The sequence below is a fragment of the Prionailurus bengalensis genome, chromosome C2 (assembly GCF_016509475.1).
Source record: "Prionailurus bengalensis isolate Pbe53 chromosome C2, Fcat_Pben_1.1_paternal_pri, whole genome shotgun sequence".
NCBI lineage: Eukaryota > Metazoa > Chordata > Mammalia > Carnivora > Felidae > Prionailurus > Prionailurus bengalensis.
The window spans coordinates 2,030,520-2,046,682 of record NC_057350.1 but is presented as its reverse complement, the minus strand read 5'-3'; the positions used below and the strand labels follow the sequence as shown (position 1 = coordinate 2,046,682).

The 16,163-nt window shown below is 61.2% G+C and overlaps 1 protein-coding gene across 1 annotated transcript in view; it reads right to left on the bottom strand.

Annotated features, from left to right (window-relative positions):
* Positions 1 to 16,163, bottom strand: part of TSPEAR (thrombospondin type laminin G domain and EAR repeats) — a 53,624-nt gene that overhangs the window by 12,137 nt on the left and 25,324 nt on the right. The window contains exons 2-8 of the mRNA XM_043593452.1: positions 15,400 to 15,638; positions 13,434 to 13,524; positions 10,848 to 11,004; positions 9,359 to 9,490; positions 8,439 to 8,665; positions 6,812 to 6,998; positions 5,424 to 5,653 (exon numbers count right to left, since the gene is read on the bottom strand). Of these exons, the coding sequence (XP_043449387.1) occupies positions 5,424 to 5,653; positions 6,812 to 6,998; positions 8,439 to 8,665; positions 9,359 to 9,490; positions 10,848 to 11,004; positions 13,434 to 13,524; positions 15,400 to 15,638 (1,263 nt within the window). The remainder of the gene's footprint in view (positions 1 to 5,423; positions 5,654 to 6,811; positions 6,999 to 8,438; positions 8,666 to 9,358; positions 9,491 to 10,847; positions 11,005 to 13,433; positions 13,525 to 15,399; positions 15,639 to 16,163) is intronic.

Below are 16,163 nucleotides of genomic sequence, written 5' to 3'. Positions count from 1 at the left end.
GACACCCCCAGCTCCGGCCTTCTTTGATCTAAGCCGATGGGCCAAAGTCATTGGAGCTTTGGACTCTGCCAGCTGAAGGAAGGTTCTAGAACTCCTGGTGGGAGAGGTGGGGAGACGTAGGGGGTGAGGCTGAGGAATGCGCCCCAGGTGAGCCACAAACCCTGCAGCCCTGGGATGCCCCCGGCTCCCTCCCAGCACATCTGTGTGCGCAGCCACTGCTCAAACGCCCCCCTGCCCCCACTGCACCCCATGTCTGGCTGGTGCCTCCAGAAAGGGCCTCCTCGAGGTCAGCACCTCTCCACGTGCGCACGCCTTCAGAGCACCCAACCTTGCCTGCTTCAAAGCTCACGGTCACAAAAGACGTTACAAACTGCAAACCAAATCGTAAACACACGAAGGCATCACCAGGACCTAAAAGGACTTAAACGTGATGTGAAAAATGTTGGCAAAACATGAAAGTGGGATTTTGTGGGTTTGAGGTGTGGTCGAGGCATGAGGCGGTGTGGCATGCGGGAGAAGGCCTCCGGGCTGGGCGCGGGGCTGCTGTCGCCCGTCGGGCCGGGTGGTGGCGGTGCCCCCAGAGCTCTGGCTGCTGGGACAGCTCCAGCCTGGGCACAGGCTGGTGCTGGCTCTCAGATGCCGCCCGAAAATGCAGCGTGGCCGCCCTCCACCTCCCAGGCCGGCTTGTCCACCGCCGCCCGTGTCGCTGAGGACAGACTCCTGCAACCCCAGCCCGGGAGTGCCTCCCACCTGCCTTCTAAGACCCTGGTGAGTCTGCTCGGCGGAATTCAGCACCTGTCCCGACCCTGTTGTGATAGGGGGACGGGGCACACACACAGGCAGGGCGAGGAGACACGCATCCCCAGGGGCCCCTTCCAGGCTCCACACCAGCGATGGGGCCTCGTTTGCATGCACTGGCTCTTGCACGTACCAGCCGTGTCCCCAACTGGGTCCCCTCACTTCCCAGCCTCCGTTTTCTCAGCTGTGAAATGGGTCTGAGGTGGAATCAGGAGCCAGTAAATGCAGCCGCAGACCTCCCTTCAATTATCTCTGTAAATGGCAGAAAGGCTTTTCAAAGGGGAAGCAAGAAAGGTGGCCCTCAGCGGAAATCCCAGAGTGGCTGCCAGCAAGGGGGAAAACCGTGTCCCAAGCACAGGGCGGGCCTCCGCGCCACCTGGTCCTGCCTGTTGGGGAGCCCCAGGCTGCCCGCGCCTGGCCTGGGCACCTGGAGACAGAGCTGCCCCTGCCTGGGGGCTGCGGCTGCCTGTCCCCCTTAGGGGGTCCTGCGGAGACCCCTCCGATTCCTGCCAGCAGTGCGGGCATGGGCTCTTCACACCGCACTGCAGCTCTAGGATGAAGACGGGGGCCCCACCCTCCTTCCACCTCCCCTTGCCCTTGGCCCTCTACTGACGAGCCCCAAGAGATGCACTCAGTGTCGGACCCCAGACTTTGTCCACAGGATGGCTCTAGAATCCAGACATCACTGTTCGCATTTCTAGCGCGCTGGCCATGCCCCAAAGTCACTCTGGCAGAGCCTGGGGCCAGGCTGAGCTCACGCCCTGCCCGGGGGTTTCAGTGGTGGGAGGAGCTCCGGGCCAGCCCTGGGGACCATCCCCACGTGCAGTCTGAACAGTGACGGCTCTGTCTGTGGCTTCCCGCACACGTGCCCCGGAGGGCTGCCCATCGTGGCTGTTCAACAAGATGCTCGTTGCTGCTTCTTCCGGAATCCACCCCTGCTTCCCTCTTTTTCCTTCTTGGGGAAGGAGACCCCATCTCTGCACACGACCATGTCTTCCAGCCTCTCGCCGCACCCCCTCCCCAGCCCCCCACCTTGGGAGCCGCTCCCTCCTGCCCTGCGGATGCTGCACCTACAACGCCATCCCGGGGAATCTACCCGCGTGGTCACTCCTGCATCCCGTTCAGCCCACCTGCACGGAGTCCTGCTTCCCTAACCTCCCACCTGTGCCATCTGGGCACTGGTTCCCATTCTGGAACTTTCCTTCACCACCATCTTTGGTTGGAGCCACCAGTTCTGATTCTGATCTCCTGTGTCGGGCGTGACTCCCACGGGGCACACCTCCAGGACAGCACCTTCCCCTACTTCTCCCAGTGTCCCATGCAGCTACGCCAGCTCATGTGACCAGTGCCGGCCAATGGGGCCTTCCCGCCTCTCCTGGCCGTGGTCGAGGCTCCGACGGTGCAGACACGTGGCAGGGGAGAGCCGGGAACCTCACAGTGCTTCACCTGGTGAGGACTAACCTTCGGTGGCAGGAAGCCACTGACATTTGTGGCACCCTGTGTCCCTCCTCCTACACAAAGTGCAGCAAACAGAATCCAGGCTGAGTGGTCTCCCCAGGATCACGGAGGGCAGACTCTGGGCCAGGGCGCACGGCTACGGGTGAGAAACTGGGAAAGCGTCCTAAGAGCTTTCCTGCGACGCCCGCGAATTTCCTCACACAGTCAGACCCGCGTGATCCGGTCTCCGGGGCCAGCGCCCCCTCCGAGGGGGTGTTCCCGGGTCTCGGGGATCCCCTCTGATGGCCCCGTTGCTCTCTTCCCCAGCATCACTTCTTCTGGATCTCCCGGCTTGATCCTCTCTGTCTCAGCTTCTGGTTCTGCATTCTAGAAGTTTCCCCGGCCTTGATTTTCCAGTCACGTTAACAATGTGATGCCAGCAACGTACTTGTGATTCCTCAGAGCTCTGTGCTGACTTTATAAATGTAATACCTTCTTGAACACCTCTGCAGATCAGTATAATTTTTAAAACCCCCTTGTGTCCCAGAGCCAGCCTGGTCTCCAGCATGGACGTACGTGCTGTTTTAGCCACCAGCTCGTGTGATCGGCTCAAACCCCCGGAGGCCCCAGCCGTCGGCTTGGACGTGATGGTGAGGTTGGTCGGTGCTGGGCTGTGCTCCGGGAGCCAGGCCCCCTGGTCGTGGCCCCGGATGAGGAGCCAAGACGACGAACACCCTCTAACTTGGCCTTTTTTCAGATGCAGGAGGTTTAGGGTCAAGGCGTCGGTGGGCATTGGTGAAAATCTCCAAACTGCACCCCCAAGCCAGGCAGGAACCTGGAAACAAGCTTCCTGAATCTTCCTCCAGAATAAAGCCTTCAGTTCCTGCGGTCGCCCCTCGTGTGGGCTACAGATGTGCGAGCACCCGGAACCCCACTTCAGGCTGGGCGCGCTCATGGTAGGACATCCACGCGACCCGGTGACGCGGAGTAAGTGTAGAGCCCACGGACTTTCCACACGAGCTGCGTCAGCCTGTCGCCTTTCACAGCTGCTCAGTGCCACAAGCTCGTTCCCAGCCACCGTCCCCGCGTGTCCGGGCCTCCTGGGGATTCCTGATTTTGCCACCGTGGAGGCCCGCTTCCCAGGCCGTCCGGCCCCAGATGCCCCAGCGGAGGCCCCAGACGCTCCCGGGTCTTTAGTCTCAAAGGCCTGGCGTCTAGGTCCACGTGGGCCCTGACAGGCAGACCCCAGGCCAGCCCGCTGCGGGATGCTCTTCAAACCGGCGTGCACACACCCAGGCCCGTTGCTGGGGACCGCCCCACCCCGGGCCGTCCGAGCTGTTTTCCGGGTCCTGGCGTTCACAAGGCATCACAGCGATGGCGGATGCCGCGTAAGGAGCGCGTGCTCGAGGACCCTGTCCTACGCCGAATGGAGTAAGAGCAAGCACCGCACCGCCCGGGTTCCCATCCAGAGCTGCGGCTCCGGCAGGGGCGAGTCCTGGGACCCCCGTGCCTCAGTTTCCCCAGCTGTACAGGGAGACTGGGGCAGCACTTAGCTCACAGGGTGGCTGTGAGGACTGAGTGGGAGGAGGCGGGCGAAGCTCCTGGTCCGGGTGCTTTGTGTGGTTACTGCTCGGCCAGCAGCAGCCGCCGACGCGGCTCAGCCCGCTCAGCCCCTCTGGCCGTTACGAAGGCGCGTGGCTGCAAAGGAATCGTGCCCACCCCGGTCCCACTTCTCCCCGGGGCGCCCCATCTCAGGAACCAGCAGCCCTAGCAATGACCGCCCCCCTGCCGGGAAACTCGGGGTCGGGCCGTCTCCCCGCTCACGCCCACACCCTCTGGGGCAATGTCAGCGCTCGGGGACCCGGCTGCCCCTCCTGCAGCTGTCCTCGCCCTCTGGGGCTTGTCCTAACGTCGCTGGGACGCGGTGCCCTGGCTGGGATTTGGGGGGGCTGCGGCGTGAGCCCCCCAAGCGGGCGGCGGACAGCGCCTCGGCCTCCAGCTGGCCGGCCGTGACCGGTGCAAGCCCAGTCTGGTGGCAGGAACAAACAGGAACTGGCTCGAGCTGCTGTCCGCGAGCCTGTCCGTGTCCTCGCCGCGGGCTCCTCTGAGCGCTCCACCTCCCTATGCTACCCCTCCACCGCCCCGCAGAGGAGCGAGCCCGAAACATTGAACTTCATCTTTCCTCCCTTGCGTTTGAGGCCCACCCCACGTGCCACCTCCAGGCTTGTCCTAGATGGGACGGCGCGTGTGGAATGTTCTAGACTGCCTTCGGTCACTACAGCCTCTCTGCACGGCTGCTGGTCTCAAGGTAGGCGCTGCTTAGCAAAGCCCGCCTGCCCTTCCCAGTTCCCCGCAGAGCCGAAGGGAGGGTGGGTGCCGTGTGTTCCCGTGTTCCCTCCTCTGTCCTGTGACCACCGGCCTCAGGCTGTGGGCACCGCCCGCACAGGATGCCTCGCTGGGATGTCCAATGCCAAAGGAGCCACCACCCCGAGGCTCAGAGGGCCCTTGAAGCATTTCTCCTGGGCGGATGAGGGGACAGATAAACCAGAAAAGGAATGTTCCAGAAGGATCCAGGGAGGAAGGAGTCACACTGGTGCTGCATCCTCTCCACCATTCCCAGAGGTAGACAGGGAGTCCCCACGGCTCCACCAGGAAAACAGATGGGCAGCCAGTTCCAGCCCTGAGACTGAGACAGTGGCCCCCCACCCCCCGCCCCCCACCAGCACCTGTGCTTCCTCTTCATGATCCTCTGCTCACGAGCGGGTAGCCCAGGAGCCTGGAACCAGCTACGGGACACTCGTGGTCTGACGGAGAAGTGGGCAGTGCTGCCCCGTCCCTCACCCCCGGGGGGGCCCGGGGCCGCTGCTCAGCTGCCCCAGGACAGGAGCCTGACGCCCCCACAAAGGCGAGTCGGGGAGCATGAGGGCCCCCGAGCACCCGGTGCTGCCCGGGGGAGCCCCGTGCCAGAGGGAGGGAAGGCCAGGGGCCCTCCCGCCACACGTTAGGGCCCCCCAGGCCCTACTCGGGGTAACAGGCTGCTGCAGGCAACACGGGCTCAGCCTGAGCCCTGTGGGGGAGGTGCTTGGGTGAGGAGGGTCTGGGGTGGGGGGTCCCGGGTCCGGCCGCCACGCCGCAGGTGCCACGCGGCCCGGCAGGGGTGAGACGCGGGCCTCCCGCCGGCTCCTTACCAGGAAGGCCTGGAACAGCTGGAAGGAGCCAAGGAGCCAGACGTACAGGTGGGAGTGCACCTTGGTGGACGTGCCGTTGAAGGCGTTGGCCACCGCCAGGAAGGAGTAGGGCCCCACGGTGAAGAACTCCCAGTCGTAGGCGCCCGAGGTGGCAATGGTCTGGTTGGCCTCGAAGAGTCGGGTCCTCGGGTTCCACTTGTAGATGACGCTGTCGATGTTGTGGTTATCACCTGCCACCAAGCAGCCGCGTTGGCGGGCGGGGGGGGGGGAGGCAGACTTCCGAGGCCTCACAGCAGCCGTGGTGGAGCCCTGGCCCGCCCTGGCCCTGCCCCAGGCCGGAGGGAGGGGTCTGTCCTGTGCACCGAGGCCTCTGGCCACCGGACACCTTCCCTGCTCACCCCGCACTCCCTGTCCCTGCGCCCAGAGGAAGGCCCTCCCTGGGTCCCCGCCTTTGAGGGCTCCAGACCCGTTGCCCCGCGGCCCTCTGTCTTGGAGATGGGGCCCCCACCCCTCCCTAGCCTGACTGCTCACACTGCCCCCTGTTCTCTCCCTCTGAGAGCCCCCTGCTCTCACTGTCCCCCACGGGTCAGGCCTTTGCACTTCCTGACCTTCTGCCCGGAAGGCCCCTCCCCGCAACATGCTCCCAGGAGCCCCCCTGGCTGGGCCAGCCTCTCCCGGAACACTCATCTCCCTGGGGAGCACTGGGGAGCGGGCCCTGGGGTCCCCCTGCCCATGAGCCGGGAGGCAGGGCTCTTCCCCCGCGGGTTGTGGGCACAGCTGCCCTGAACCCTGCCCTTGAGAGTTACACACCCAGGAAGGGCCTGCTGCGGTCACTCAGGCCGTCACTGACCCAGAAACCAGGCTTCCCGGCCTCTGCCAGGCCTGTCCCCCCCACCGCACCCGCTGTGTCACAGGGTCTGTGTGCAGAAGGCATGTTCTGGGGCAAACAAGCCTCCCCATCCTTCCAGCGAGTCTGTTCTGCCAGCCGGAGTCCACGCCGACGTCCCTCCAGGGGACACGGGCATGCCGGGCGAACAGCTGGCCTTCACACCTGCCTCAGTCACCTCCTCCGGGAAGGTTAGTCACTTGGTTGGTTAGTCAGTCGGGTGGTCAGTTTCGAATGTGGCAGTCTGTGCAGCCAGGCGGCCCGCATTTCCATAACCGCTCTCCCAAGGGCAGGCACCCGCACGGACTGTGTCTGCCTGTCCGCCTGCCCGGACGCTGACAGGGTGCTCAGGTGTGTTCACCCTCAGACGTCACTGTCAGATGGCCAAGCCCGAAGAATCAGGCTGGGTGTGGCTTATTATAACGTGGTCAGGAGGTGAGGGTTCGGGTGAGTCAGCCCCCCCGCTCCGTGGCTCCCTTCCAGGTGGGAGGCCACAGCCTACCTTCCCTGTGGTTGGCCACGGCCAGGAAGTGCTCCCCGGCCATCTCGAAAGCTTCCCAGTCCCGGGCGCTGTGGGTGGGGACCCTCTGGTACGGTGTGAACCTCAGTTTCCTGTGGCTCCATTTGTAAATGACAGAGAACTCCTGGCCCTTCTCATTCGGTTCAAAATTAGCCACAGCCAGGAAGACCTGAAAGACAGGACCCGGGACACTTGGTTCTTGTCACCTGTGTGAGGGGCCTGGGGCTGATCTTCTGAGCGCCTGCGTCTCTGTCCGATGGCCACTGTCTCTCCGGATCTGTCAGTCAAGTTCATCAGTCTGTTGTCTCCATTTTTGTCTCCAAAATCAGGAACGGCTCTGTGCACAGAACTCTCTCATCACCCGGACGAGCAGAAACACACGATCACGTCCTCCTCCCACACAGACGCACGTGTTGTCACATAGCTGAGTAGGACACGCAGGTGCCCAACATGGGATGGGACCAGGAGGCAAGCCGGCTCGGCGTGTGGGGTGTGTCTACTGAGCCCGGAAGCGAGCGTGCGCTTAGTGAGCCCGGCACCTGCTTTGGTGAAATGTTTTTCTGAATTTCCTAATATTTCTTGACGTGAAGTTAACATTTCTTAGGGGCCCATGGGTGGCTCAGTTGGTTAAGCGTCTGACTTTTGATTTCGGCTCAGGCCATGATCTCATGGTTGGGGGATCGAGCCCCGCACTGGGTTCTGAGCTGACAGTGTGGTGCCTGTTTGGGATTCTCTCTCTCTCCCTCTCTCTCTCTCTCTCTCTGCCCCTCCCTGTTTGTGCTCTCGCACTCTCTCTAAAATAAAAAAAGAAAAGTTTGCATTTTTTATAATGAAAATGTCATCAACCAAAAGGCCAGAGCACCAGTCGCTCATCTGCCATGCTGGACTAGGAGCACGGCTGGGCCATGGTGGGCGGTGGCCTAAAGGTCTGTCTGACCTGCTGGCTGTTTCCTCGTCAGGGTGCACCTAGTGAGGGCAGGGCCGCACGGGGCACACTCGTGTTGGCGAGTGAGCGCTTTGGAGGACGGGCACGGGGTCGTGGGGGGAGGCCCTCGGCCACTGACACTGCAGCAGAAGGTGTCGGGGCTGGGGAGAGAGTGCATCGTCCTGGGGGCGCGGCTCAGACCACCCCCCCCCCATGCCCTCTGGTCCATCCAGCCCCGGCTGGGAGGGGGCTGTCCATGAGGGTCTCACACCCTCACCTAAGGGCCTGTCCCTCTCCGTTTGGACACCGCATGTCCTCGGGACCTGGAGTGAGTCAAGGAGACAGGACCGTGGTCGTCCACATTCTGAGATGCTTTCTGCGCTGTTGACCAGCTCATCAAGTGAGCCAACAAGCTCTCAATTTAGTCACAATGGGTCTACACGGACTTGACAGCATCTTAGGAATGGTCTTGTCTTTATTTTGTAGGAAGCCAAAGGCACGTCACACTTTGGACTTAGAGACCCCACCAAGTGTCTGATCTCGAAAGCCCCTCAGAACCTAAGTAAGACTTTGAAACCACGAGGAATACCCTTCCCGTATTTCCTACGGAAGGGGTCCCAACCTTTGGACTCCGGGTTTCTCCAAGATAAGAGGGATTGAGAAAGTCGCCGAACGCGGACTTGCCTTCTTCCCAATGGTGAAGTGTCTCCAGGACTGTGCCTGGTGCGTGGGAATGTTCTGGTAGGAGGCGAACTTCCCATCGGTCCACTTGTAGATGGCGGACGTGGCTTTGCGGTTGGCGGCTGCCACGAAGAGCCCGGCCTCGGGGATGGCAAAGACCTCGATGCCCAGCGTCTCCGAGTCGGTGAACAGGCTTTGATGTTCTTCCACGTAGTCCAGTTTCTCCTTGGCTGGCGGTAGAAACGTGGAGACCCACTTAATGCCTCCCCGCATGGAAGCCGATAGGCCGGCTTGGGAGTGTGACCCCAGGGCCCCGAGCCGTGACCCCACAGCATCAGCGATTGCCAGGGTGGTTCGCCTGGGGGCATTTCACCCTCATGGAGAGGCCATCAGGGGAGGCTGTGCGGGTTTTAGGGTCTATGCGGTGTCCAGGGACGCTGAAGGGACGGAACTGACGTGTCGCGTCCTCATTAGACATTTCCCACGCCCGCTGCTCTACACAAAGCTGTGCCCATGAGCAGCGGGGTCAGCGGCCGAGGGCGGCGGCCGCAGCCAGCTCCCGTTTCCCGTGGGTGACTGTCCAGAGCGCGCTGGGTGACCTCGACCCCCCTGTCCCCATACGGAAGGCTCTGCCGGAAGGTCCCAGGGGAACAACATACATCCAGGCTCCTGGTGTCACCCCCAGCATGTGTGACGGGGGCAGACATGGCACGAGGAGGGTGTCCCCTCGACGGGGACTGGACGTGCATCAGGGGAGGGGTGGCGAGCCCTGCCCCCCTCGTGTCCCGCCCAGGAGGACACGCGTCTCCAGGTTGAATATGCAGCCTGCTGTCCGGGGGGGTCCTCCCTATTCCCAAGTCGTGCTGGCTCCAAGAAGAACCCCCGAGTCCCCAGAGCCCCAGGAGGCGCGCCGCCCTCCTCACCTGCTAACACGGAGACCCACTGGCTGCCCACACACAGGAACAGCCCCTTCCGGCTAGCATCAAACCAGAACTGGGCATCCTCCATTTTGGTGCACGGAGGCCGGGACCCCAGAGTCACCTTCAGGTCGGTTTCTGGGGGGAACAAGGAAGGGGAGTGTCCAGAGAACATGCTCCCTGGAGGAGGACCCCTGACCCAGGCGGTCCCACCTTTGCCTCTGCGTGTGGGGACCATGAGGACACAGGGGTCTCCATTGTGGCCTGCTCCCCCCCGGGTGTCCGTGGGGCGGGATGCACGCCGTCCGGCTTCCTGCCAGCCTCACTGCCCACTCCAGAGGGCGGCCCTCCCCCCTTGGAAAAGCCTTGGTGATCGCACACCCACTGCCCTGCTCGCCGCTCAGACCTCTCTCCCTGGCATCAGTTTATCTAAGCTTGAGTTTTGCCTATTCCGCAGCGTTTGACCCCATCGCTGCTGGTGGTTACACCTCATTTCGAGCCAGGCCCGCACGTCCCGGTGATGCCGCGTGGCGGATTCACAGCGACATCGTTGTCGCCGCCAAGCCGACACCCGCACCTCGACTGTGACCCGGGGCACCTCGACCTGACGTAGCGCCCAGCAGAGCCCCAAGGGGGCAGTCCTGCCTCCCGCCTATTCTGAGATGACGGGACACATGTGCAAACTTCCCGTGTAGCATATGAAAATTCCACTGTGCAGGGAAATTATTTTCCTCTGTGTCTCTTCTTTTACTATAAAAATCATTCCAAGTTGTACCGTTCCTACAAAATTATTCAACATAGCATGACAACAAACTGCATCAGTTTATAGACCATTAAAGCTCTCTCCAGCACGATAGAAAAAGCTACAGCTGGTGCTTCTGGGAGTTTGGAAACCCCATCCCAGGAGGGGAGTGTAAAGGCGGATGTGCTTAAGGGGCGTCCCCTGACTGGTGAGGCATGACCGTGAGGCTGAGGAGGGGCTGGGGCTGTCTCCCCCACCTCGCTGAGTGGTGGGGGCTGCAGTGGGGGCAGGATCCGGCTTCGCCGGGGCGGGGTGTGTGGCTTATACGCAGCATGGTGACTTCAGCCCCAGGAGACGCAAGCATGGGCTAAATGCTGGGGACCCTCTGGGCTGGGGGGTCACGGACAATTGGAATGTGCCTCTCACAGTTTGGGGTCCCCGCTGGGGTGGGGGCTGAGGCTTAGATGCCTATCAGAGAGGGATGGGGGTAAAGACCCCAAATACTTCTCTGGGGACAAAACAGGCAGCAGATGGAAGTCAGAGGCTCAAGAGAAGGAAGACGAGGTCAGGGAAAGCACTGGGGTCCAGGAAGAACCAGGCTCTCTGGTGGCCATTGGGCAGGACCCCTGCCCATCTGCATCAGGCCAGTCCCTCTGTCAACTTAATAGTCACCTTCCTTTCTCTGTTACCAAGTGACAAGGCTCTCAGGGTCTGCCATAAGTGAGGGGGAGTGGGTGGCTTTGACCTACTAACCATAGGGATATTTTAGCACCTCATTATCTTCTGGCTTCCCCGGGGGGCCCTGCAGGACTGGGGGGATGGACAGCACAGCCAGCTCGGGACTCCTGCAGGGACAGAGCCTTGGGGTGGCATCCGAGCCAGGCAGTAAGACCAGCTGCCTCACCAGGCCCTGCAGAGAGACGGAGAGCATGCTCAGAACATCGTTGCTAGAGAGTGCTTGGACCCACCCCTGGGCTCAGCCTGGCCAGACCCTGGTGGAGGGGTGAGAATGAGGACTGAGGGTCTGGCCACCTCAAGAGCCAGGTGACAAGAATCTGCTAATAGGTTGGGAGTGTGGGGAGCACTGGGAGCAATGGTGGATAATTCTACACCATTCTAAGGCAACAGCCATGGAAGGGGTTTTTCCTGTGAACCAGCCTAGAGTGACTGGGCTGCATTGTTCATCCATCCATCTGTCCATCTGTCTGTCCATCCATCACCCATCCATCCATCCCCCATCCCCCCACCCATCCATCAATCCCCCATCCATTCACCCATATGTCCATCCATCACCCATCCATCCAGCCAGCCAGCCATCAACCCTTCCATCCACCCACCCATCCATCCATCCACCCACCCACCCATCCATCCATCCCCCCATCCCCCCATCCATTCACCCATATGTCCATCCATCACCCATCTGTCCATCCATCCATCCATCCACCCATCCACCCATCCACCCATCCACCCATCCATTCACCCATATGTCCATCCATCATCCATCCATCCACCCATCCATCCACTTATCCATCCATCCATCCATCCATCCATCCCCCATCCACCCATCCATTCACCCATATGTCCATCCATCACCCATCCATCCACCCATCCATCCATCCACTCATCCATTCACCCATATGTCCATCCATCACCCATCCATCCACCCATCCATCCATCTATCCACCCATCCATCCATCCATCCCCCATCCATTCACCCATATGTCCATCCATCACCCATCCATCCAGCTAACCATCCATCCACCCTTCCATCCACCCACCCATCTATCCATCCACCCACCCACCCATCCATCCATCCATCCCCCCATCCATTCACCCATATGTCCATCCATCACCCATCCATCCACCCATCCATCCATCCACTCATCCATTCACCCATATGTCCATCCATCACCCATCCATCCACCCATCCATCCATCCACTCATCCATTCACCCATATGTCCATCCATCACCCATCCATCCACCCATCCATCCATCTGTCCACCCATCCATCCATCCATCCCCCCATCCATTCACCCATATGTCCATCCATCACCCATCCATCCACCCATCCATCCATCCACTCATCCATTCACCCATATCTCCATCCATCACCCATCCATCCACCCATCCATCCATCTATCCACCCACCCATCCATCCATCCATCCCCCATCCATCCACCCATCCATCCATCTATCCACCCATCCATCCATCCATCCCCCATCCATTCACCCATATGTCCATCCATCACCCATCCATCCAGCCAACCATCCATCCACCCTTCCATCCACCCACCCATCCATCCATCTATCCACCCACCCATCCATCCATCCATCCCCCCATCCATTCACCCATATGTCCATCCATCACCCATCCATCCACCCATCCATCCATCCACTCATCCATTCACCCATATCTCCATCACCCATCCATCCACCCATCCATCCATCTATCCACCCACCCATCCATCCATCCATCCCCCATCCATCCACCCATCCATCCATCTATCCACCCATCCATCCATCCATCCCCCATCCATTCACCCATATGTCCATCCATCACCCATCCATCCACCCATCCATTCACCTATCCATTCACCCATATGTCCATCCATCACCCATCCATCCAACCATCCATCCACCTATCCATCCATCCATCCATCCATCCCCCCATCCACCCATCCATTCACCCATATGTCCATCAATCACTCATCCATCTATCTACCCATCTGTCACTCAGCCTTATGTTCACCCATCTATCTGTCCATCACTGATCCATCCATCCATATGTCCACCCACCACCCATACAGTTATCCATCTGTCCATCCATCCATCCAAACATGCCATCCACAAATATTCACCAAGCACCTATTATATATCACGCATGGGTCTAGAAACTGGACACAGTATGGAACAGGGTCCCTCACCTGCCCTCTATGGGAGAGACAGCCAATGAGCAAACACACAGCTGGTCTGAGAGTGGTCAGGGCTATGGAGGAAAGACAATCAGGAGAAGGGGTTGGGTACAAGGCTCATCTTCTCCAAGTGGTAGGGGAAGGTCTCCAAGGAGGATGACATGGGGCGAGGTCCTGAGGGTACAGGGTGTGATCTGTGGTGACAGTGGGGATGAGTGTGCCAGGAAGAGGGAACGGCGAGTGAAAAGGCCCTGTGGTAAATTGTGCCTCGCAAGTGTGGAGCCCCATGTACCCCAGGGCTCCCTGCTCCCGTGCGGCACACACCGATCTGTCGGATGAGAGTGTGAGGACACGGGGCCTGTAGTGACGGCCCCTCTGTGAGCACTGCTGTTGGGAGGCCAGACAGGCAGCCCCTCCCGTGCTTACCGTGAACAGGCCTTTGGTCCTCTTCCGGCTGCCGATGAAGAATCGGGCTCCTCGCACCGAGAGGGTGGCCGGGAAGGGCACGTCAGCCATTCTGAAAACATTTGAGGGTGGCTTTAGGGCCATGGGAGAGCAGCGTCACAGCCCATTTATGCAGAAAAGGACAGGGGAAGCAGTGCACGGGGGTATCAGTTTCCCAGGGTGGCTGTAATGAACACCCCATACTGGGGGCTTAGGTGGCAGATTATCCACAGTTCTGGAGGCCGGGAGTCTGACGTCAGGGCGTTGCAGGGTCCCGCTCCCTCTGGAGGCTCATCCGGCTCTGGGCTTTCTGGTATTCCCTGGCTTGTAGCTACGTCACCCCCTCTGCCTGTCTTCACATGGCCTTGTCTGTGCCTCTCCTTATAAGGACACCAGGCTCTGGGTCAGGGCCCGCCCGACTGCAGTCATGACCTCAACTTAACTTGATTACACCTGCAAAGACTCTGTCTCTAAGCAAGTTTGCATTGCAGGGTTCTGGTGGACGTGAATTTGAGGAGCGCTCTTTTCCCCAGGACAAGAGTCTTCTGCAAAAGCGTGGCCACAGAGGTGTCCGTTCAGGGGTTCTCCCATCTCTCTGGAAACTCTAGTGGCTCCCAGCGGCACTGAGTCCCCAGCCTGCCCACCCTCCACCACGTCTATGGGGAAACAGATGGTGTCCGGGTGGGAAGGGTCCTCGCTGATGGCCTGGGAGGCGTTGGCAGATGTGGCCAGAGCTGGGTCTTGACGCAGAAGTGGACGCTGCACCCCGAGGGTGGGGGAGAAGGTGGGTGCCTGCTGGAGGGGAGGGCCTGACTGGAGCCTCAGGGGTGGATGAGCCAGGCATCTCCCCCTGTAAGAACCTGCTCCTTCCAGGCCTGCATCGGGCTGCAGCTGGCCGTGGTGAGGCCACTTTCTGAGCGCCGTCCCAGAATCCCCCGTGCTCTGATCACAGCGCGCCCTCCGTGGTGCCCACGAGGCCTGTGATGCCAGACCCCCAGGCCCCGGAGTCCTCCTTGGCTGCCACTGGCTGTAGCCGCGGCTCCTTCCCTCCCCTTCCTTGGCCCCCTCCCCTCCCCATCACAGAGCTGCTCCCACTGCTGGGTCCCCACCGTCATCACCCTGGTAAAGGCCCTGACGCGCTTGGGAGCAGAAGGAGCCCTTGTGGTAGAGACGGGTTTAAACAAAGTGTCCGAATGGCAAAGACTCTTTTTATTATGGAATAAGTTTCATAGTAACAGAGCACAGTGAGATTCTACCTCTGAAAGGAGTATCTGGAATAATGATGGATTTTAATGTAAACCGGACAATTTGTGATTTAAGAGAGTCACCAGCCCCACTGAGCCAGGATGGTCGTCACAAGCCGGTGGGACTATGGGGACCGACGCTCCCTGGTCCAGCCTAGTGACCAGGCGATGGCGAGGGCAGGGAGGGAACTCAGGCTGCTGGTGCCTGGGGCTGTGCCGAAGCTGCCAGAAGGGCTACTCTGCGTGTTTATTTGGGGTCAGAGTGACTATTCACTCGTCCCGACGGGCAAACCGGGTCTTAGGCCAAACGATGTGTTGAAAATCACAAGGCCCAGTCAGGCTGCAGGTTCAGTTTGGCTCTGGTGCCTGAGCTCTCTGTGACCTTCCTCTGCGTGTTTCCTGATGGTGACCCCGCTCTGCAAGGCACAGTCCCCCCCCCCCCGCCCCCCAGCCAAGTCCAACCTACCCGGCCTGGGCGCCTGCACTCGCCCCCACCCACTGCGGCCGCTCTGGAGGACGGGTTTGGTGGCCGACCCTGCTGATGAAGCTCCCGCTTCAGGGGATGGTCCCTAAAGATTGTTTGCCCACGGGCACGAGCCCAGGGCGCACGGTGCCCGCAGCACCCGGCCAGCCGGCCCGCCCCGCGGCCCTGGACCCGCCGTGTCCGGCAGCACCCGGCCCTCCCCGGGCGCCCCGCTACCTACATGTCCGCGGGGACGCCGCAGTCCGCGGTGAGGGAAAAGGATCCTTCGGACACGGCCAAGACCAGCGTGTGCCATTGGTTGTCCATCAGAGCGGGACTGAGGAAGGTCACGCGGGTTTGCCAGGCCCCCGCCGCGTCCTGGCTGAGGAACAGGAAGTGCAGCCTGGTGGGCGAGTACCGCAGACCCAGCAACAGCCCGTCAGACTCCTCCGTCACCACAGTGAACAGGTATTCGTTCTTCTGCAAGAGAGGGCGGGGCAGGGGACGGGGCAGGTGAGGGCGGGGCAGGGGAGGGCGGGGCAGTGCAGGGCGGGATAGGGGAGGGGGAGAGGAGAGGGTGGGGCAGGGGAGGAGGACAGGGGAGGGCGGGGCAGGGGAGAATAGTGCACAGGAGGGGGGCTGGCAGGCGGGACAGGGGAGGGGGCAGGTGAGGCAGGGCGGGGCAGGTGAGGGTGGGGGAGGGCTCAGGGGAGGAGGGCGGGGCAGGTGAGGGTGGGGCAGGAGAGGGTGGGACAGGGGAGGGCCGGGCAGGGGAGGCATTGACAGGTGGGGGGGGGGACGGGCAGGGGAGGGCGGGGCGTGGGAGGCAGGATGGGTGAGGGAGGATAGGCAGGGGAGGTGTGGGAGGGGAGGTGTGGCGGGAGGACAGGGCTCCCAGGGCAGGGCCTACTGCGGTGACCAAGGTCTGTGATCCACCAGATCCCTGCTCCAACCTGTCAGGATGGCCGCTATCAGAAAACCAGAAACTAGTGCCGCTGAGGATGT